Genomic DNA, 23,623 nt, shown 5'->3' on the forward strand with positions numbered 1-23,623 from the left:
ACTGCCTGAGCTTCCAGCCATCACAACATCCCAAATAAACAGAGAAGTGAAGCCAGACATTTTAGAACCTCCCTCTAAGATGCAGGTAGGTGCTGGAAGGGACTTCTCAAGCTATTTCAAAATAAAAACCCATCTGACTATGGCAAACCCAGAAGGCACCTGCTGACTGGCCACTAAGTTTGTTGCATTCAAGGGTATTTAGGGAGTTCCTTGAAGACAAAAGCCACCTGGGCACCTGGGAAGGTATAAACTCCACGCTGCCACACAAACTGGGGATGACTGGTAAGGGAGCAGCTCTGCAGACAAGGACCTGGGGTTCTTAGTGGACACCAGGATGACCATGAGCCATCTATGCATCATCACAGCAAAGCTGGACAACAGCCCCTTTGGGCTGCATTAGGTAGAATGTTGCCAGGAGGTCAGATCCTTCCCCTCTGCTCAGCCCAGCTCACACCACTTCTGGATATTGCATCCTGTTTGCAGCTCCCAGTACATCAGAGACAGGGATACATGGGAATGAGTCCAGTAAAGGGCCACCAGAGCATGTGGCCTGGGAGCAGAACCTGAGGGTATAGGGTTGGAGAAGAAAGCTTTGGTGGGGAACTGAAAGTATGGAGGATATGAAGAAGATGAAAGAGGGCTCTACAGAGTGGTGCAGGGTGGGAGGGCAACAGACATCAGGCATAAGCTGGTACAAGAGAGGTTCAGACTTGAGGGAGAACATTCCCACCACACAGACAGTCCCACACTGATGTGGGATGCCCAGAGAAACTGTGCTGCCTCTAACCTCAGAAGTTTCCAAGACTTCACTAGGCAAGGCTTTGAGCAACCTGGTCTGACCCCAGAGCTGGCCCTGCATGACCAGGAGGTTGGGCTGGAGACCTTCTGCAGTCCCTTCCCACAGAAGCCATCCTGTGATCCTACAGTGCCTGAGGGCACCCTGTGTCCAAGACACTGTGTCTGAGTCGATGCCAAACACTGGCCTTCCTGTCTAGGAACAAGACTGGGGACTGCTTCTTCTCCTTTGCTGTGGGACCTCCACCAAGCCCTCAGCTACCAGATGTTTGAAAGCTGCCTCCCCCCCAGCACTTAGCAGAGAGAGGGGGAGGAAAGAGCCTCCCAGCTCTCTCCCAGGCATCCCTAACCACAACATATTGTTCTGGGCATCACACAATAACCCCAGATGGAGCAGGGCATCACGGGGGGCTGGGATCCAGAGTCACGTCCGGGATGCTGCACGTCACCTCTAGGAACAACGCCTTGGGGACAGGCCAGGGGACTGTGCCTCTCACCCCTCCCTGCTTAACTGGGGTGCTGGGGGGGGACGAGGAGTGCAGCTCTCTTCCTCTGTCACAATCAGCATCTGATTGCCCAAAACCAACGATTGTAAAAGTCCCCCACTCATCTGGTAACAATAAGGAGCAGGGGAACAGCTTGTCCCTTGCCAGGCACCACGTCACTCACCAGGCAATGCAGCCAGAAATGCACCTCCTTGTGCTGCTGCCCTGGCTCTCTCCTCTTCCATCCCTGTTTGAGGTCCAGGTGAACCCTGTGATAGAAACCAGATAGAAACCAGTCCCACAAGGACTCATGTTCCTGCATCAAATTTCTCTTCACTCAGTGACCTCAAGGACTGAGCTCAACACAACCACGATCAGAAACCCTGCATACAGAAATGGGGGTTTTTTGCCCTTGGGTTTTGACTTTATTTAGGAAGCTTCCTCCTGAGTGAGGACAATATGGGTTCCTGCTAAGGACACAACTGGATAGCTGATGATGACTAGCAGCTACTTGGGTGTCACACCCCTGTGCTGAGATAAGGTTAGAAACAGAGACAGAGAGAGAGAGATAAAGAAGAGATAGAAGAGATAGCACCACCCTTGGATCCAGGGATGATCTCAGTGGGAAGTTCAGATCCTTGGTTGGGGGGTGCTCACACAGCATTTCAGGTGTGCATCTTGTATGCTGCCTGACCCCACATTTTGGGGGGGCTTTGGCATATCTTGCAAAGCCAGGTGTTCACTTGGACCCCTCCAGATGGGATGACAAAGCCAGGACCCTTATTTCTGCCCATGTGCCCTCTCCAGTGGCTTTACATGGGGCACACACAAGGTGTCACTCTGCCTCTGCAGGGCACAGATTGCCTGTCCCTGTCCCTTATTGAACAAGGACAGTGTCCTGCCTGTCAGGGTGGCCATCAAACAGAGCTCCCCTTGCAGGGACAGTGTTCAGCTTTTTGGGACAGCCACTAAAAGAGGGGCTGCTCTAGTGAGAACAGGGCCCTGTGTATCAGGGGGGTTACCCAAATGAGGGTCTCTCCTTCAGAGAACAGAGTCCAGGTGGCTTATGGAATGAGGACCCCACCAGACTGCAATGTCCATTTTGCCAGGGTGGCTGTTTTGAGACAATTATTCTTTTTGGGATTCTCCATAGGGGTGATTGGATGGATGCATGGATAGGGATGGATGGATGGATGGATGGATGGGAATGGATGGATGGCTGGGTGGATGGATGGATGGATGTTTGCTGCCTGGGAGAAATGCATAGGCTGAGGTTTGGCACCAGTGAACTGAGCACAGTGGGAGGCTGTGGGATGCAGGCAGTAGTCAGCTTTCCTGGGAGGCCCCAGAAAAGCAAAGAGAAAGGGAGAGTTGAAGATCACTCTGTGTACTTTGGATGAGGTGGATGTTTATTGTTATATTATCTGCTTTCCTGTTTCCCTTGCCTCTCTTCCTTTCAGTGAAGCACGTTTTTGTTGAGTTTCTTTGTTCACAAGTGGGGATGGATGTCTGGGAAGAGAAGCAGGGAAAGGGATTTTCTCAGGAACATGCCAACATTTCTGCTCAGTTGCCCCAGTCTGAGGCCTTTCAGTTATCATTGTAGCCTCAAATGACCATCTCTGCTTCTCCTCTGATCCCAAATGACCTGGAAATCTGCTCTGATGGCATCTGAATCCATTGTGAGCATCCTCCACCCCTAGGTCCCACAGGGACCATCCTCCACCACCCTGCATCACTCTCCCTTGAATCAGCTTTGGTGTTGCTCAGCCTCCACACACACAAACTACTAATTTGGCACAAAAATAGCCAAGTAAGAAAAGGGAAGAGGTTTCTGCTGAGTCAGAACTGAATCTGCCAGCATGAGGTTGAGATAGAGGGGAGGACAGGGGGTGGTGGCCTGGAGCTGCAGGAGAAAGGAGAGGAATGAGACCTCCACGTTTGGAAGTGGCAGAAACTCCTAGGTCTGTTCAAACTGAAATGTTTAGGCTATGGCTGAAGGTGTTTTGAGATCAGGGAGTGGAACTTGTCCTTCCTTGTCCCTCCTCTCCACCCTAACTGTAGTGACAAACAGTCCAGAAAATGTCACAGGAGAGGGTCTGAAAAGCTTCCAAGGAAGAGGGAAAAACTGCCCAATTCCTGGGAAAGACCTGGAGGCTGGTGAGATGGGAGGGACGTGTGACCTGGGCACTGTTTTACACATCAAGCCCCAGGAGAGGATGTTAATCCCTCCAGCAATAATCTGCACTAAAGATTTTCTCCTCCAAAGTGATTTAGTACCAGGGATAATACTAAATTTCCCGGAGAAGGATTTGCCACAGTAAAGACGTGTGAAGGCAGCAGAGTGCTGAACTGTAGGGAATTTTCTAAAGCCTCTTCTTGTATCCTAAACTGGTGCTTAAAGCAAGGCTTGAACTCCCTTGTGCTGGAGGTCTTGCTCCCTGGTTTTTTTTGTCTGCATTGAAAACTTCCCAGCTCCTTATACATCCCACCAAGACACTCCAACCAACATTAAGTCTATAAATTAGTCTTGAAGCTATGTCTAGTTATGTGATGATTAATCAGAGTGAACTGATTTAAATCAGCCAGACTTGGGTGAGGCTTTCAAACAGTTGTGATGGACTGCAGGAGCCTGCCAAAGATGTGACCATCTCACTACCTCCAAATCACTTTGCTCCTCTCCCCAAAGTGCTGAGGACATCCAGATACCACTTGGACACCAAACCTACAGTCAGAGAAGGCTTCTCTGGGCATTCTTCCCATCACCAGCCACTCCAGTTGATGCTGCAGGGAATACCCAGTGCTGCTGGGACTGAGGTTGCACAAATCCTGGTGATTCAGAGTCCTGGAATGTCACCAGGCTCTGTCGCCTACATGTGCTGGGAGTGATAGGTTACTGATTTCCCTGTATCCTTCATGACCTCCATTTCCCAGGGGCTCCTTCACACCCATTGCCACCCTCAGGGATGCAGGGGAGGGCTGTTTGCCACAGTGCTGAGGTCTGATATCTGGGGGAGTCTTCAAAAGGCTTTGAAGGATCTCATTCCTGAGAGGAAGTAACTCAGGTAGAACGAGTTCTTGCCCCTTATCAAGGACACCAAGTTGTGCATGTGCCTGTATGGCCTGGTCAGGCATTATTTTAAGCTCTTTGCATCTCTTCACAGTCACCCTGAGTGACCACCCTGGATAACTCCACGTCCTGGAAAAGCATTGGATCAGCAATAGTGTGGCCAGTAGGACTAAGGCAGGGATCATCTCCTGTACTCAGCATGGATGAGGCTGCACAACAAATCCTGTGTTCAATTTTTGGTCCCTCACTACAAGAAGGTGATTGAGGTGCTGGAGCATGCCCAGAGAAGGGCAACCAAGCTGGTGAAGGGGCTGGAGAACAAGTCCTGTGAGGAGCAGCTGACAGAATTCTGCAGAATTTCAGTCTGTAGAAAAGGAGGCTCAGGGGAGACCTTCTTGTTCCCAAAAGAGACCTGAAAGGAAGATGCAGTGAGGTGTGGGTCAGCATCTTCTCCCAACAAGTGACAAGACAAGAGAAAATGGTCTCAAGTTGTGCTAGGGGAGGTTTTTCTTACCTGGAAAGGTTGTCAGACAGTGGAAGAGCCTGTCCAGGGAAGTGGTAGAGGCACCATCTCTGTAGGTATTTAAAAGCCATGTAGATGTGGTGACTGGGGAAATGGTTTAGTGGTGGATTTGGATGTGCTGGGTTAATGGTTGGTCTTGAGGATCTTAAAGGTCTTTTCCCTCTATGATTCTCTGAAACCATCCCGTCACCTATGCCACCTCTCCATCCCACTCAGGATGTGCTGGGCTCAAAGGAGCAAGCAAGTGGACTTCTGCTCAGTGTGAAGCTTTTAGGTTATCTGCCAACCCTCTGATCATGACTATACTGCTTAATTTGCTGCTTTGAGTTCTCCAGTGTAAACTTAGGGATGCTGCATAAAAATGATCGTCCTAAATTTTCATTTCTGACATCATGACCATACAGATGCCCCAGCTGAGAGCAAGGCAACATTTATATTGCCTAACATAACTTTGTTAGGCAACATTTAAACCTAAGCCCCTGAGCACCTGTATCCACAGAGAAGAAGGAAGGTGAACAGATTACATGATCTGCCCAGAGTCATTGTGGCTTTTGGTGTGGTTGAGATAAGTCTCCAGGCTTCAAAACCAGGGCCTTTCTCCCCATCTTAGCCAAAAGACCTCCTGCAAAACAAAACTCTGTGTTATGAAAAGGATAAAGGAAACCTGGAGAGGGATTTTTTACAAGAGCATTTAGCAATGGGATGAGGGGGAGTTGTTTCAAGCTGGAATAAGGTAGATTGAGGTTAGACATTAGGAAGAAATTCCTCACCGTGAGGGTGGTGAGACACTGGCACAGGTTGCCCATGGAATCTGTGGCTGCCCCATCCCTGGAAGTGTTCAAGGCCAGGCTGGATGGGGCTTGGAGCAACTCAGTGAAGTGGGAGGTATCCCTGCCCATGCAGGGGGGTTCGAATTAGATGATCTTTAAGGTCCCTTCCAACCGAAACCATTCTATGATTCTATGGCAAAACATCCCAGAAGCAGCATTAACTTCACATACACTCATTATTTTTCCTCTGAAAGGTACATACAGGGCTGCTTCTCTTGCTCCACCTGCACTGAACTCAGCACACAGCCAGCCATGGCTTTCAGATGGAGAGAAACCATTCTGCTTTACATCCCTGGTGTTACTGTACTGCTCGGAGGGCAGGAGGGAAACCTCTTTACAGTGGACCACTGGCCTGGAAAGAATTTCATGTCTCAGCTCTGTGTGTCCCTTTCTGCAGCAGCAGCAGCAGCTGCTGCTTGAGGTGCTGGTGCAGCACCTTGGAGCTCAAGCTGGTGCTTGAGGTGCATGAGGTGCTTCACGTGCAGCCTTACCTCCCCATCACTCCTGCTGCTCATCTCCCAGCAGTTACCCTGGGAGCAGGATTCAAGCACTTTGTGCACTTTGCCTTGCCAACAGATGCTGAGCTTCTCCTTTCTGAATGTGCTCTGAGAAAACATGCTTTTCAGCTGTGCATCAGCCTTTTTCCAGAAAAAAGATCAGCTCAGGAGTAAAGGCCACCAAACCTGCATTAAAAGGGCTGCATTGCATTTCCCAGCTGCCAGCCCTGGCTCCTTGCCCTGACATCCCATGGCATGCCTAGGCAGGAAATCCATCAGCAATAAAACACCTTCCTTGTGGAAGTCTCTCCCCTTCAATAGGCTTCTCAAACAGAGAAATAAAAATAACATATAGAAGCAACTAACTGCTGGAAGAAAGTTTAAGGCAGGACCTGTATTCTCTATAGGGAGACCCAGACTCATCTTAGCCCTGTAAGGGAGTAATTTTAACTTATTTTTTTTTTCCCACAGTGAAAGATGGGAAAAGTTCATTTCATAAGGAGACAGAAGAAGTGGAATCTGTCCCAGTCTGGACAAACAGCCACGAGGGAGCTACAGTGATCCAGAGGACATTCTCATGCTCTTTTTCAGTTGCCATCTCACACTGGAAGGCCAACATTTTCTCATCTCACCTCAACCATCAAAAAGACCTGCCTGCAGGCAATCCCTCATTTGCTATGGATCCTGCTAGAAACCACTATGTTTATATATCTCTGTGTGTATATATATATACATATATGTTCCTGCTGGGAACATCTGCTCTTGGTAGATGTTTCCCTTCCCAGTTTCCTGAAGATCATAGGGAAGGCCAGAAGGGTGAGAACTCCCACTCAAACTCTCCTTTTCCTCACCCAGGGAAGTATATGGACTTTGTTGGGTTTGTTTCCCAATTTATATTAATGCAAATGATAACTGTGGTTTCCATGTGAACTGGAGCTGTGAATTTTCCCAAGCAGTGGATACTTTCCTGTAACAGTTTCTCCAGAAGATACGGAAGCAAAGGTCTATGTCCAGAGAATGAGAAAGTCCAGAAGTAAATTACATTTTCCCCTTTAGCCTAGCTTATTTTATTGTAAGTGATGAGAAATCACTTCCAGAATGCTTCTGGTTTCTATAGGATGAAGCATGGGATGGTTCTGTAGCATCTCCCAAAAAACTACTTTTGGCAAAACAATTTTTCCCACTTTATCCACATGCTTTAAACAGTCTCAGACTACTAAGCAGGACCATTGGCTTTTTCTCTCAAGAAACGAGAGCTTGCTGTTGAAGAGAAGACGGTTTCTGGTCCCTGCATTGCTCACTTGGACTCCTGCCACTGGCTTAGTGAAGACCCAGAGGTCTCTGATCAACATGAGCAGTGAAGTTCATCAACTCTGATTAAAAATCCCCCCCTTCTTGTTGTTTGTTTGTTTGTTTGAAACAGTTACCAGTCCACTGACCTGGCTGATCCCATGGGCCTGTATTTGCATGAGTCATGTGGTGACAAAAAGGGAAAAAAGGAACCAAATGCAGGGAGGAGAGGAGGAACTTCTCAAGGCTCTGAGGCCACAAAAACACTTAACATGAAACTCCAGCCTCAGTCACCCACTTCCCCATTTTCCTTCTGGTGAGTGAGAAAAGTGGAGATGCAGCAAGCTGGATGTTAACAAGCAATTTATGGCACAGCCAGTATAAACCAGTCCAGGCAGCGTGACTGGTGTTTGTCATTACAAGGGCTGTGAGGGGGGAGGATATGGGGGGGGGCTGGGATGGGGGATTTGCAGATCAGCCTGAGCATTTTTTGGATAATCTGTGGATTGCCTTTAGGTTCTGTATAAATAATAATAATTAAAAGCGGATGGAACTAATTGGAATCCAATCCACAGCAGTAATATGATCCATCTTATAGCCAATCCCCAGAGTCACTCTGTCCTCCAGATGATTATTTTTCTGCTTTTCCCTAATATGATCTGAAAACTGATGGAGGATCAAGCAGGGGTTGGTGATGCTGTGGCATTTCAAACCCTCTTCTAACCCAGACACAACCAGCCTTGTTAGCATCATGACACTGGCACATGTCCTGTATTTTATCAGAAAGCTGCACACTTTTTAGATTAAAATCCCTTCCACCATCCACAAGTCTGGAGTTGACCCAGGTGTGCTGCTGGACCTATTTTTTGTCCAATTTATTTTCAATTACAAGCAGCAAAGGGCATCCCAGATTTCCTTCTGAGCAGCCTTACCTGGTCTTGCTTTGCATCGTGATCTCTATTTGGGATGAGGCTCACCTTCCCTGACCTCCTGGGAAGAGCATGTTGTTCCCAGGTTTGGTGGCCTCAAGGGAAGGCAAAGCCCAAAGTGGGGCTCTGCAGCACTTGCAGCAGAGCCAGCTGGGGAGAAAGGTCCTTTCCCTACACATCTGACACCATCTATTTTGTCTCCTCCTGGGAATGGCAGTCCTACCACAGCTACCCCAGCTCTGGGAGGAAAGCTCTTCTCCAGGCTCATTCCCAGGCTCCTGAAGGTCGTATTTCCCTTCCAGCTCCTAACTGGGAATAGATAAGGAGAAGTGGATGGAGAAAAGTCAAACTTTTGTCTGGGAGAGGAGGCTTCTAGCTCCCTGAAATCAGGAGGCTTCATAAGGGCTTCAGAAGGGTTTGGATGAAGCCCACAATTTCGTAAAGCAAGAACAGGGTTTGTTTTTTGGGTTTTTTTTATTATTGATTTTGTTTTTTGCTTTTGTTTTGTGTGTGTGTGTGTGCTTTTTAAAAATTTATTTTAGATTTTCTGTCATTCATGGGGGGTCCAAAACCCTCCCTTGTTTCATCTACCTACAGTATGCTTCCAGAAAATGACTGTTGGTCAATATGATTTCTGCAGGCTCTAAAAAATCAGGTGTTTGAACATTTTCCTCAATAAACAACCAGCAATGTAGGGAGTCATATAATTCCTCGATTTTGTGCACTCATAAACCCTGAAAACTCTGATCCACTTTCTTTGAAGCCTTCCCCACCCATGCCCTGGTGTCCTTAGACCCATCCTGAAGCTTCATCTCCAGTCTCCAAGAAGGACCTTAGGTTTAATTTACAGCTTTCCCAGTCCCACCTCTTACCCCATCTCCTGTTCTTCTGACTGTCTGGTTAGATGTCAACCTCTTCCCATCACTTCCCATGGCTGTCGATGGTTGCTGTCACCACCACCCTGCTCTGCCCAGAGAAACTGCTCCTGCCTCATTTTTAGGGACGATGATGGAGATGCTAAAGATGGGGCAAAGATGGGGACAAAACCATTTCCTCATGTCCCAGGCGGGTGGGAGACGGTCACCCCTGGATGGATGGGTGGATGGATAGATGGATGGATGGATGGATGGATGGATGGATGGATGGATGGATGGATGAGGGGCAGCACGGGCAGTGACACAGCGTAGAGCCCCCTTTTCCATACGTTCAACTGCTCTGCACAAGGAGAGACTTGGGGCGCTCTGCAGCCCCTCCAAAAGTTAGACCAACGGGGTGAAGCACCCGGGGGCCCCGAGGTGTTGGGCGGCTCTGTTAAACCCCCTGCAGCAGGCGTGCGCGGGTCGTGTGTGTGCAGGGGTCGTGCGTGTGCGCGTCCGCAGCGCGCAGAGCCGCGCAGGCTGCTTGAGGAGGGGAAGCGGTTCTGCCCCGTGTTGTTAGGCGGCGGTTGGAGCAAGGGGAGCGCGGAAAGGCTCCGGGGCTGCGAGGCTCCCGGGTTGGGCTACGCGGGTAGGGCGGCGCCCTTTGCGCGGTTTCTTGCGCGGGGTCGGGTGACGCCACAAAGGGCGCTCCGCCCCGCCCCGCCCCACGTGCGCACCGCCCCGCCGCGGCAGTGCGCAGCCGGCGGCCCCGCAGGCAGGTGGGAGCGCGGCGGGCGGCAGGGCCCCTGCCCCGCCCGGCCCCGGCCCATCGCCATGGGCTCCTGCCCCACACAACGCCGGCCGCCGCCACCGCCGCCGGCCCCCCGCACCGCCGCCTGAAGAGCGCGGCTGGACGGGCAGCGCTTCCCCCGCAGCGCTGCCCTGTGCGGCGGCGGCCCCGGCCCCGGCCGCCAGCATGGGGGCCGCCGCGGTGTGCCGGAGCGCTGCCGCGTTCGCCGGCTTCCTCACGGTGAGTCTGTGTGGGTGTGTGAGAAGGGGGGGTGGGGTGTCGGTCCATCCCTACGCGCCTCGCGGAGGGCAGCGACGCCGCCCGCGCAAGATCCGCGGGGAGGTGGGTGGGGGGGAGATGTACTGCAGTGCGGGGCTGCCTGCCTGCCCGCCCGCCCCGGAGGTTGGGGTGCGTGCTTGCCTGGCTGTTGGGGGGAAGGTAGGTAGGTAGGGGTGTGTTTTGGGAGGATGTGGCTGGTTTTGAGGGTCCCGCTGTCTCCGCGGAAGGAGTGTGCGGGGCCCCCCTAAGCCCCAGGGGGTGCTGCCTGCCCTGGCCCCTGCACCCCCAGCCCTGGGGCCGAGTGCGATATTCCCCATCCCCGATTGACTGCAGACGGGCACAGGGCGGCATCCTCCCCTGGGCCTTCATCCAGGGCTGTGCCGCATCTCAGGGGCTGAGCGGATCCTTGTTTTACCCCTCTGCCCCACTCCCGAGGCTTAACGCTGGGCTGGGGTCTGTTCATCCATCCATCCATCCATCCACACTAGCTGCTTTTTCGGCTGCCCTTTGGACAGACAGCAGAACTCACCCTCGTTAATTGCAGGCAGCTGCCCTGGCTTAACATAGAAATGTTTTCTGGCAGGTTCATCTCTGGGTTTACCTTTCCAGGTAGGGCCCTTCCCAGTCAGGGCTTTAGGGCTACAATCCATCTTTTCTGGGGGAGAGAGGGATTTGGTGTGTCAGGCACACGCCGCAGCTGCTGCAGCTGGGTTGTGTAACTGAGGAGTGCACTTGCTCTTGAACTCAAGGTGGATCTGAGCAAGCTGGTGCTGGCTCAATAGGAATCCGAGTAAACAAAAAAAATAATCTAAAGCTGGGAGAGCATTAGCTGGGGAACAGCCTCCAGTTGGTTTTTGAAGGCAAAGGGTAACGTTACGTCACGGCGGAGCAGGCGGAGGGCTGTGCAGGGTGCTGGCTGGGTGCTCCCAAGCACTGGTGTCCCACTGGGAGAAGCGAGGCGAGGGCTGCTGCACGTCTAGAAGATGAGATGCTGATGACGAGCTTGAGATTTGGAGCTCTAGCCGGGATTTTAGAGGTCAGTTGGGAATGGCGGGTGGAGAGGGAAGAGAGGGGAAACAGGAGTGGTGTAAAGGTGTTGGGGAATAAAACAGCAATTTTGCAAATTCAGTCTGAGACTCTGAGCAGACGTGCACAGATTCAAACCCCTCTGCGTGTGCTGTTCATATGAGCAGACGAACTTTAAGGCAAAATTCCTGTTTGCACATGGGCTGGCAGGATGCTCTGTTGGCCACCAGCCAGCGTTTCTTTGTCCCAACACTTTCAATTTTCAAAATTTTGGCCAGCTCCCTGTAGGCCTCACAGGGAGCTGAGGTTTTTTCAGCATGATGGAAATGCATTCATATCAGTAGTCGTTGGGTCTCTTATTGGTGCAGCAGCCACCCCAGATCTGCCTGGCTACTGAGTTTTTGAGCGATAGCCACTCGGTGGCAGTTGTGTAAGGCGACGCGGTTGTGTTGGTCACGGTTTCCCTTGCTTGTCACGGGGCGTCGGACACCCACTGGCTGCTGCGTGGTAGTTTCCACCATGTCCCCTGATGCCTTCACCTCGAGCCAGCGCAGTGTCACCTTGCTTTGGACTTCAGCCTTTCGGGAGCCTGGGGGATTTCATCTCTTCAGAGCAAAACCCTGGCTGCTGGGGATGGTTGTGAGCTCCAGTCGGCTCTGGCTGTGGGAATAGCTGCTGGGTTTTCCTTCATAGGGACCAGATGTGCCGGTCGGTGCTGCTGCTCTGGTAGTCTCGGCTGCCTGCATTTCACTCTCGGGGTGTAGTAAAGGGACTGGTGAGCAGGATAAACCCTGGACTCTCGGTTTCACAAACCCCAAAGCAGCCGAAACAGCTGCTCGCCTTGCAAGAAGCAGAAACTTGTTTTGCTCTTCGATACTCTCCTCACAGGCAACTATTTCAGAGTGAGTAACTTGATCCTTTTTACAGTGAATTGGGCAGGAGATGGGTTTCTTCCAGCTGCAAAGTTACCGTAAAACTTTCAAACCAGTTTTATTTGCCTTTCTGGGTTTGTTTTATTATTTTTCTCCTTAAATGTCGCAAGCGTTTTCCCAGAGCTGGTTGGCGGAGGGTGCAGCTGGCCTTTGGGAAGGGTGACGGGCTCTGCAGCCTGTCCCCAACCTGTGCCAAGGCATCGCCATGGAACCCGCTGCCATTTCTACCCAATTTTCCTGGTTTTGCTCAGAAGTAGTTCCCAGAGTATCATTTAGCTCTCTTCTCTCCTATAGCTTTCTGCCTCTGCTTCTGTTTTTCTCTGCTGGCATCAAATGCCCTGTGTATTGCTGGCGTTTCTTTATTTTGTTTTAATTTTTTATGTATTTTAGATTTATTGCTGCCTCCCCACAGGGCCAGTGGTGAGGTGTTGCTTAATAGCATCTTGATTTGTAACTGTCTCGAGATGTCACCCCATTTCAGGACACAAATGCCTGTTGATCCACCAACTTCCAGCTGGTGCGTTGACTCACTGGACCGTTGAGCAGATTTGGGTCCCCAGTGAGTCATTGTATTCCCAGCCTCATTCCCCACACACGTGCCTGGGAAGCTTGTGGCCTCCTGCGAGCTATTTACTGTGCAGATTGTTCATCGGGTCTTTCCTGCAGCATGCAGTTACTTCAGAGGGTGGTGGAGGCATGGCAAAGATGAGACCACTGAGATGGAATCATCAAGCTGGGTCATGGTCATGCCCACATCAGCTGCAGGGTGCTGCTGGCCCAAGGGTTTGTTTGCAGCTGAGCTCTTGTCTGAGCTGTTTCCTCAGTATGAGGAGGTGAAAATGGGAGCATTCCCCAGCTGGATTTTGCTTTCCTTGTATTGTAAAACTTCCATGTGTTGCAATAGGTGGAGGCAGCTGGGAATTCCCATTGTCCATGTGGTGCAGGGCTGACCTCTTTGGGATCCTGGCTGTCCCATCCTGCTTGAGGCTTTAGGCCTCAGTGTTGAGACTTCTCCATCATGCAAGGAGAGCAGCACCAAACCAGCTTCAAAGTAGATCTGCTCTCTAGGGCGGTCCTCTGCTAGTTCCTTCTTTCTGTGTGTGTTGTTACTCTATGCACTTTCTTTGGCATTGCAGTAATGAACTGAAATCCAGTGGCTGAGCAGAGCTCACTTCATTACTCTCTTTTGCTGCTGAATCTGGGGGTGTCAACCATAAAGGTCTCACTTTGCATCCTGCTGGGCTCTCAGGAGGATGCAGGACCAAACCAGCAGATAGCCCTTTCTATCTGCCTGGTTTTAGGTAATAATCAGGTGACAAATGTTCTCTGGTATCCCCTCCACTACCCTCCCAGGGCCAGATAAAAAGGGCAAGAGGGATGAGAGACTTGAAGGTTGAGGAAAAAAAAAACAAACTAGAATAGGTTTAATGAAGTAGTAATAATAATGGTGAATTATGAACCCCACACTCCTCAGTTGGTAATTACTTCCTGACCGGAAAAAGCCACAACTGAACTTGGCAGCGCATGGGAGTGCCTGAGTCCAGGGTCTCAGTGACTGTCCACAAAAACTTTGGAGCAGCCAAGCTGGTCCCCCCTCCTGGGGAGGCAGGAGAAGACCTATATAATATTTATATTTATAGAAGACCTATGTCCAGGGAAGTGGTGAAGGCACCATCCCTGTAGGTGTTCAGAAAATGTGTAGGTGTAACACTTCAGGACATTTTTTTGTTGTCATGGTGGTGTTGGGTTGACAGTTGGACTTGATGATCCTAGGTGTTATGTCCAGCTTCAATAATTTTATGACTGAAGGTGATCTGTCTTGCTAACAATGTTCTTCTCTGGGGAGAAAGCAGGATTCAGGAGCAGCATGGGGAGCAATGACAGTTGGATGAAGCCCAACCCAGTCAGCACACTGGCCAGAGGAGGACTCTCTGAGGAGCCATTTTATGTTGAACACCAGAGGCAGTAGTGCTGTTATTGGTCCATTTGGGTCACCTGAACCCCCCTCTCCTCCCCACAGGCACAGCTGCTCCCTCACTGTCACAGCCAGCAGCAGCTGGTGGGGTCCTGAGTGCTCTCAGGTCAGTATGGATGTAGGAAATTTTTATCCTGGTCCCCTCACATCAGGACACTATTGAAGATGACCTCCAGGCCTTGGGTTTCAGAGATCTGAGTAGTGCCAGCCACAGATCTCAAGCAGCTGAATCTTTTTAGGGACCAGAAGTACCAATCCCAATAAACCATGGATGCTTAACCTTGCCTTCCCTCTCTGGGACTTGCTGTTGTCCCTAAGCTTTGAAGTGTGTGTGCAGCTGAAGATCTGGAGATGTTTAAAAGCACCAGTGCTGCTTTGCTTGAGATAGGTTTTAAAAATAAAAAAAAAAAACAAATAGAACCCAAACCTGATGCTGTTAGGATAGTTCAGGATTTGCTTTAATTACTTGAGTGAGTGCTGGAAAGATGCTGGAGTTGGGAAGAAAAGAGAGAGCAGGCTGCGACCCATGGTATATGCTTGTGGCAGGGTTGTCCGTGGGTTGACGCAGGAGAAATCAGAATCTGAGATGGTAGCACTCTGTCCTGCCTCTCCTGAAACCCTTCCTGCTCAGCACCAGTGTGGGGAGGAGGATGAGTATCACAGGTGAACCCCCACACAACCTGGGGTGCCCGGATCCTGCTGCTTCCAGTTTGCTAATTCAGGGCTGCGTCATGGAGATTATGGGCGGCAGGTTTCTTTAGAGCCAGCTAAGCACTTCGTTAAATCATGTCTTAAGGGAGGGGAAAAATAAAATGCATCCTGTAAGCTTTTGCTGCCTGCCAGGGCAGCCCTGTTTTTGGTTTAATTTGACGTGCTGCAATTAGCCCGGCCGCTGCAGAATCCTTGTCAATTCCTGCGGGCTTGCCTGCTTCTGCCTGCTCTGTAATTGCTGCTTTGGAAAGGGGAAAAAAAGATTTAAAAAAAAAACCCAAAGTGTTTTGTACAAATCCTGAGCTGTAAATTATTTAGCAGGTGAAACAGAAATGTGCTGTGTATTTCCAAGAAGCAAGAGACTGCACCAAAAATGACACGGCGTGGCTTGCGGCTCTGCTGTGATGTGCCTTCTGCAGAGTCATGGTGTTAGGAGGCTGCTTTTTTTTTTTTCCCCCCAACTATGTTCTTGCTGGATAATAGCCCAGAATAGGTAGCAGAGCAAAAGCAAGGGCTTGTGTAACATTGCTGAGTGATTTATATGCTGTTGAAAAGCATAAGGGTCTCTGGTCTTTTTACATTCAGTATCAGAAATTCAAGGTAATGTTGGTTCATTCCTCCCTTTCCCTTCTATCTCAGCCTGTGGCTGTTTGAAAATTTGTTTAATGCTTTGTATGCTGTGTGAGGGGGTGTCAGCCTTTGTTTTGAGATGATTTTAGGTCGTGCTGTCTTATCTCTGCTGGCATAACTGATGTTAAATCCATGGGACAGAGGTCTTTTGGAATAAGTGAAGGTCCTGCTTGGTAGATGGGGCTTCTCTTGGGGATAGAGCAGCCCCAATGCAAAGTAATTAAAGGAATAAAGCCTTAGGATTGGAGGTCGGTGGGGATAAACAGATTTGTAGTCATCATCCAGCCAAGCCCAGCTGGATGCAGGTTGGTGTTTGAAAACAGAAGACCTTTTGCTTTTATCTGATGCAATGAGGAACTGAGTTACAGCAGAGCTCCTCCAAGAGCTTAAAAATAGCATTGGGTTTTCTGTCCTGTTGCTAATGCATCTGGTTTAAAGAGGATTCAGATGTGGTTGGAGGCTTGAAGCAGAACATCCCTTGTGGTCTCACCAAACCCTACGCTTATGCTGGATCATAAAAAATCATGGAAATGGCAGAGGGACTGAGAAATAGTCCTGCAACGTGTGCTAGCCCGGATCATGTCCTGGTTGGCATTACTTAAAAAGGCAGCCCTCTGAACAAGCGCCGATTCATAAATACAGAGGAGGAAAGTTTTACAGGTCAGAGCTGCCACCTGCATGTGCTTTTTGTCATCTTGGCAAGCGCCTGGCTTGCGCTGGAGCCTTTCAGCCTTGAAATGCAAAGCTGGCCAGAATTCTTCTGGGGTGGCTGGGTCTCACATACTGCTGAAACACAATTAGCAGCATGTTACCACCCTGGCAGGGTTGCAGTGTAAATGATGCTTGGTCTCACTGAGAAGTGTGGTGTCAAGTTTAAGGAGTTATAACCATAGCTGGTGATGTACCTGGAAGGAGTACTGCCCTCTGCCCAGGGGTTCTCTTCCACCCTGACCTCTCTGAGCTCCTTCCTGTGGATTTAGGGACATCTCTGTGGTCGTGAAGTTCATAGAATCATAGTTCATAGAATTGGCTGGGTTGGAAGGGACCTCAGAGATCATCAAGTCCAACCCTTGATCCACTACCTCTGCAGTTACTTGACTTTGGCACTGAGTGCCACATCCAGTCTCTTTTTAAATATCTCCAGGGATGGAGAATCCACTACTTCCCTGGGCAGCCCATTCCAATGTCTGATCACCCTCTCGGTAAAGAAATTCTTTCTAATGTCCAACCTAAACCTCCCCTGGCACAACTTGAGACCATGCCCTCTTGTCTTGCTGAGAGTTGCCTGGGAAAAGAGGCCAACCCCCCCCTGGCTCCAACCTCCAATGAGCGCTGTGATCCTGCAAGGGATCACCGGCAGAGTGGGCTCTGGTCGTGTGCTGTTGTTGACTAACACATCCTGTCTGTCTTCCAGTTGCTCGTGCTCCTTGCCACTGCTAATGGTCAGTCGAAGGTGACCTCTGAGCAGAATACCATCAGCCTCTCCCCTGGCAAGTACCGCCACCTCGACCGTGCCACCAACAAAGAGCTGATCTGCGACAAATGTCCTGCGGGAACCTACGTGTCCAAACACTGTACGAAGAGTACCTTAAGAGAGTGCAGCCCTTGTCCAGACGGGACTTTTACTAAGCATGAGAACGGCATAGAGCGGTGCCACCCTTGTAGAAAACCCTGTGAACTGCCAATGATTGAGAAAACTCATTGTGCTGCCTTGACTGACCGCGAGTGCACTTGCCTGTCTGGCACGTTTCAGACAAACGATACCTGCGTCCCTTACACCGTGTGCCCGGTCGGTTGGGGCGTCCGCAAGAAAGGAACTGAGACTGAAGACGTCAGGTGCAAGCCGTGCCCTCGTGGTACCTTTTCTGATGTGCCTTCTAGTGTGATGAAGTGCAAACCATACACTGACTGCTTTGGGAAAAACATGGTGGTCATCAAGCCGGGGACGAAGGAAAGTGACAACGTCTGCGGTTCTCCGGCGTCGCTTCCGAACACGTCTTTGACTTCGTCGAGCACTGAAGTGAGTGAAGAACCCTATGAAGTTCCACCAACTGCTCATCTTCCCAAAGGTAATGTCCACCACTGAAGCACAGATTTGGTTTTAGTTATGTGGTTGCATTACTGCCTCGCTCAAGGCTGGCTTTAGGTTGTTAAAGGGCAGCCTGGTCTAAAGCATGGGTGGTTATTTTTGCTTCATGGCCAGAAAGCTGCTCCAGGGTGCACCAGGTTGCCCCCAGCTGTTTACATTTCCCTTAGTTATCACTGGTGGGGAGGACTAGGTTGAACTCCCCTTTCTCTCATTTAATTGACAATTATGGATCATCACAGTCTTGAGGGAGATACTTCAGCCAGGGGTAGTTGCAGTGGTTCTGTAGGACCCCATTTGAGGTGGTGCTTAACAGTCCCTGGGAAGCAGCCTCCTCTCAGTGTCTTAGATGGTACATTTTCATTAAAAACTGCAATTTTGTTCACCTGAACACTTGAGTTGGTAAATACAGTATCAGGGAAGTGTTAACAGTGTTAGACACCCAGTGCTTCTCCTCTGTTAGGTCTCAAAGCTTGATATGATGTTAGTGTGTGATTGGAAGTTGGGAGAGTGTTTCTTGAACTTTGAAATCAACTGCAGACAATTAGATTAAAGTTAAAACATTTTTTCTGTTTGTATCCTGGTCAGAGTGTTTGTGGTAACCAAGTTAGAGGCAAAATCAGGATACAGGTGGTTCCACCCAGCCTCTAGCTCAATTAGAATGACACATGATCTTCAAAAGCTGAGTTTCAAAAATAAGCACTAGTTTTGGCCACAAGAGCCCTTCCTCTTCTCACCAAGCTTCATACAGCTGGCTGAGACCTGGGAGCTGTTGGTTGATAAGAAAACTCCGTAAGTATGGAAAATAACTGTTAGAGGGAAGTTGGGTTGCCTGTTGCTTCAAAAAACTGTTTTGTAGGTGATGGGTCCCCAAGTGCTTGCAATGCTGATACAAATACTTGTGCTTCCTTAATAAAAAAATTAGGTAGACAGATACAAACCCTCCAAATTTTCTTGTGTTTCTAGCCCAAATACCACATTTCCTAAATTCAGAATGGAACCCATGTTCATAAACCTAAGAAACATCAGGGCATTAGGTTTTCTGAGAAGTACTGCATGTGGGGAAACACGGGTTGACAACATGCCTTCAATCACTTGTTTTTTAAACAAGCTGTCACTATACCTATCCAACAAGGATCAGTTTTATCTTGAACCTTCCTCTGTAACCACATCCATCTCTTCCCGAAGCCAAACCTCAACTTCACCTCTTCCCTTCCTCACGTCCTGGCATTGGGTTTCTGTCTGCAGGCCAAGCAGATGCTCGGTCGGGTTTTACACTGTGACATTGATGCCATATCGCATCTCCAGTGCTGTGATACTGAACTCTCCTCTCCTTTCACAGGTTTGAACTCCTCAGTTACCGATCTTGCCCCTTCTCCTGTGCCACACACACCCAGTGGCATGACAGAGCAGCCCCTGGGCTACTACAGTGAAACTCTGGCCAACGAAACGGACGCCACCAACGAGACAGACAGTGCCAACAGGGCTCCTGCTGGTTCCATTGCTGCAGGCCAGGCACAGAGCTACCAGCACAAGCAGGCCAATCAAGCACTGGAAAAGCAGCCATCTCTGGAGATGGCAGGAGGTGATAAGTCCAGTGTCCCATACAGGCCCCCCCGGCGGGGATCGCAGAACGTCCACCAACACTTTGACATCAACGAACACTTGCCCTGGATGATCGTCCTCTTCCTTCTGCTGGTCCTGGTGGTTATCGTTGTCTGCAGTGTCAGGAAGAGCTCACGGACTCTGAAGAAGGGACCCAGGCAAGATCCCAGCGCTATTGTAGAAAAAGCTATTATGAAAAAGTCCACCACCCCCACGCAGAACCGTGAGAAGTGGATCTATTACTGCAACGGGCATGGTGAGCAGTGGTGACTGGGGACTGCAGGGGGTACTGTCCTCTCCGCCATCCCATGTGGTGCTTTGCAGGGGCCACCTCTCTGTCCTGTTGATTTTCTGACTTGCTGGGTCTTGTAGCAAGTGCAAAGCCCATGTACTACTGATCCTTAGATACTTCTTCATCCTTGGCTTCTTCCCCTTCCTCTTCCTATGGTGCCTCCCTGGTCCTGAAGAAAGGGTTAGTGGAGGGAATGTCACCTGATTGTCCTCTACTTATTGTCTCAGTTACTTGGGCTTGTGGTTCTTTTTCCCTCACCCTGTCTGTTTCTGCAAGGCTGAGTCATCCCAGGCTTCTTGGCAGAGCCTCAGTTTCAGGTTCTTAGCCCTAAATCCCAACTGCTAGCTTGTGTCCCCAACCCTTTGCCCATGCTGGGGCCAGGAAGGTTGTCCTTAAAGGTTGTGTTGTGGAGGTGTACATCTCCATGAGGGTCATGAGGTCTTCCTGGAGCCTTTGATTTGTAGTGTTTTCTGTTCTTATGGTGGATGACTTGCTGTCAGCTTTTTGATGAGACTTTAAAGATGACTCATTGTGGTCATTAAATAGAAATACTTACAAGTTGATAAGAAATTAATGGTGGCATGAACATGAGCACCTAGCAGGCTGTATGGTTCTTCCTCTGCAAAGCTACAGTGGCATTTTTGACCCCCCCCTTGTCTGGTGCAGACAGCACTGATGAGTCCTTACTTTGAGTTGATGTTGCTTAACCTTAAACATTCAGAGTTAACCTTTAAAAAAACAAATTTAACAAGGGTCGGGGGTGGGGGGCAAACAAAGAAAGAATTGAAAGATAGGAAGGTTTAAGAGATCAGTTCTTGATGAAAGCAACTCTTGAGTGCTTAAATACTAAGCAAAGAAGGCTTTGAGGAGGATGTCTTGTGTCATGTACTCTCCCTTCCTGCTGATTAACAGACCCACACTTTGTTTGTCTTCATTATTGCATTCATAATACCAGTAAGGTCCTGTTGGAATTAGTTTCATGCCTTCTCTTGTGTTTGTGCTACTTACCAGTTTCCTATTAACTCTTTTGTTCTTGGAGTGTGGTTTGCTGAGCTTTTTTTCAGGTTGTAACAGCTTTTGCCTGTAACCTGTGTGCTCCATTGTCCCTAAAATCTGTGGTACCTGGAATGTGTCCTTGAGGCTGTGGTGGCTGATCTGCAGTGGGGTTGCAGACCCTTTTTAGACATCCTTATCTGGGGGCATTCCCAGGAATACTGTGGCTCTGGCCATGGTTCATTGGCCAAAAGCACCAGATTGTTACTCACTTGCAGTAACTTTTTTTCCATCAGACCTTAGTTACTGGTTGGTTGAATATCTGACTTTTTTTTTTCTGCTTTTTTGAAGCATCTCAGAACAGGGGCCGAGTTCGTACAGGGTGGGAAGTGCTTAAGTGCAGACCCCAGACCAAAATGCTTTGAGTGGGTGCAGCTGTAGGTTCTAACCTGGTGTTTCAGCCCCCTGCCCTGCTGCTGGCCCTTCTCCTGGGGGCTGGCTTTGTGGACAGTGATGTGCATGTGGTCACCAAGTACAATTCAGGCTGAAGAGGCCATGCAGGTAAGAAAAGGTGATGTGTGATGTGCAGCAAGGCTATGACAGCCCATTTAGTTAAGTTAGCCCACCTCCCAGATCTTGTTGTCCTCTGGGGGATGGAATCATTCCTGGGTGCTTCCCAAAATGAGTTGTCCTGGTCTTTTTTGTCATCCTTCAATGGCTGAATTCATCCAGTGCATAAAATTCATAAGATATTCACTAAGTTTTCCTGTTGTCTTGGGAAATAGGCTTGATGTAACAGCAAAAGCTACACTTGGCTGGCAAACTGTCCCATGATATATCTGACCAAGCTGCTGGGATCTGGAAGTGATTTGCCCTGAAGTGAGCTGCCCTGTTACTCTGGCCTCCTGGCTGGGCTGTTTTGCACAGCCCTTCCCAGTCATTCTTGGAATAGTCACGTTGGTTCCATGTTGGTGTGGGTGGCTTCATGACTTCCTCCTGCCACTGAATGTCCTCAGTTGAACTGTGTGCAGTGAAGGCAGACAAATGAGTGCTAACTGGTTAATGCTTTGCCTTGCTTTTAGTGCAGCTCTGGTGTTGCCCAGATCCCATCTTGTTAGCTGGAAGGACCTTGCTCATTAGTTCTTTGGTGGTACTGCTCTATTGTGGCAGATATGGAAATTGTTGGTATATGAATCCCTCCTTGGTTTTGCAGTTGAAATGTCTAGCTCTGAGACTGTTTGTTTGAAGTAGGAGATGTAGTGCCTTAAAGCACTTTAATTTACTAACTGGCTGTGCAATGGGGATGTACTGCAGAGCTGCAGCATCACAGCTCAGCTTTCTGCTGCTCCAGCAGTGTTTGTACCCAAATCATGCCTCCTCCTGAAGCAGCATTTTAGGCAAGGGTGAATATAGCCAGGAACAAACTTCAGGCTGTTGCACAGGAGAAATCTTTCCCCTCCCTTGCTGCCAGTGCAGATCTCTGCATGCTTGGCAGCCAGAGCAAAGCCTCCATAAATGCGAAAGCCATGACTGCTCTCCAAGTCTTCAGGTGTCAGCCTAGTTTGTGGTTGCATTAGAGGTGTGAAGGGCAAGCAATTAAGCTTAAATCATCATTTTGGGGTTGAGGGTCAAGCCCTGGGGTCTGGTGCTGGTGATCTGACATCCATATGACCTGGGCACACCAGGAAGGAGCTGGGGTGTGTTTATTGCCAGGGCAAAGCCCTGTGTACATAGCTGTTGTGCAGAGTCTCCCCCCACTCCTCTGCATTTACCATCTCCTCCCTCCTAATCCTTTCAGTAAATAGCTTTAACCTTTGAAAGGGAAGACGGTGTCTGACGTAGGTGCTGCAGTTTCTGCTCAGAGGAGTTGTTCTTGGCTGCCTTTGACCCAGCACCCCCTGCACCTCCAGGATGCCGGATGGGAGCATATCCAAGGCTTTGCCTGTTTGGAGGGTTTTATTATAAATTTTTATTAAGATTTCTTTATATCTGTCGGTTCTGGGTGAAGCATTTTCAGTGTGGAACTGACACTGGTGAATGCTGGAGCAAAGACATCTCACTGTGCCAGGACTTCTTCCTAAAAGAGGAGGATTTTAGGGTGGAAGCAGTGCTTCCCCTTGCTCAATTCCTCACAGTGCTTGAGATACTTGTGAGATCCTGAGCAGTGGTTGTTATCCAGGAGCATTTCACTTGTCCTCATCTCCCTGTGAGTTGGTGTCTATGCCCTGTGCTCTCTCTGCTCATAACACATGCCTTAAATAACAGGCTAAAGCTATAAATAGCAGTAGCTTGGCAGGCTGGTTTTAAAACAAGACCTGTGTCCTTAGCATGGATGTGTTCCAGCCAAGATGGCAAATGCCACTGCTCTCTGTCCCTGTGGCAGGGGCTCTTGTAAAGCCCCCAGCTCTGGTCTGTACAGGATCTTGAAGGTGGAGCAGGATCCACAGTGTAGCTGTGGTTGGAGAAGTTGGACGTCTTGCTGCTTCAGCTGGCTCTTACTTTTTAGCCCAGCAGATGGGAATCAAAAAAGAAAAAGCAGTTTGCCAAAAATTTCCAAAGAAATGATCAGTGTGGTGCCTGAACAATGTGGGTACTGGGCTGATAGTGCTCTGTGGGTTTGACCTTGTGTGACTGCTTTCTTTTATAGAAGATCAAGAGAAGCCTACACACAGGAAACACTTTCTTCTAAATAATCCCTTTATTTTAGCAAACACCCGTTTCATTCCTTCAGCTGTTTCCAAAGGCAAGGAATTGAGCTTTTAATAAAAATGAAGACTAGAGGTCTGTCTCTTGGACATTTTGGAAATGCCAAATTTGGCATCAGTTTATGCCAAACATAAAGCTGGGCCTGAAATCATCTTGCAGGAATTGCTGGTAGTGTTACCTTTGACTTTCACCCATAGAGTAGCAGAAGATGAAAGGCAAGAGACTCTGTAAAATGTTACATTTTGGGGTAAAACCTTGTCTGTACAAGAAGAAGCTGCCACACGTGGTGTGCCAAGAGGAAAGAAGATAATTTGGTGATTCTGTT

The 23,623-nt window shown here is 49.3% G+C and overlaps 1 protein-coding gene across 1 annotated transcript in view; it reads left to right on the forward strand.

Annotated features, from left to right (window-relative positions):
• The first annotated feature begins 10,152 nt into the window (after nucleotides 1-10,152).
• Nucleotides 10,153-23,623, forward strand: part of TNFRSF21 (TNF receptor superfamily member 21) — a 36,023-nt gene continuing 22,552 nt past the window's right edge. The window contains exons 1-3 of the mRNA XM_030446590.1: nucleotides 10,153-10,303; nucleotides 17,031-17,685; nucleotides 19,045-19,563. Coding sequence (XP_030302450.1) covers nucleotides 10,250-10,303; nucleotides 17,031-17,685; nucleotides 19,045-19,563 — 1,228 coding nt within the window. The 5' untranslated portion in view covers nucleotides 10,153-10,249. The remainder of the gene's footprint in view (nucleotides 10,304-17,030; nucleotides 17,686-19,044; nucleotides 19,564-23,623) is intronic.

This window comes from Calypte anna, chromosome 3 (genome assembly GCF_003957555.1).
Source record: "Calypte anna isolate BGI_N300 chromosome 3, bCalAnn1_v1.p, whole genome shotgun sequence".
NCBI lineage: Eukaryota > Metazoa > Chordata > Aves > Apodiformes > Trochilidae > Calypte > Calypte anna.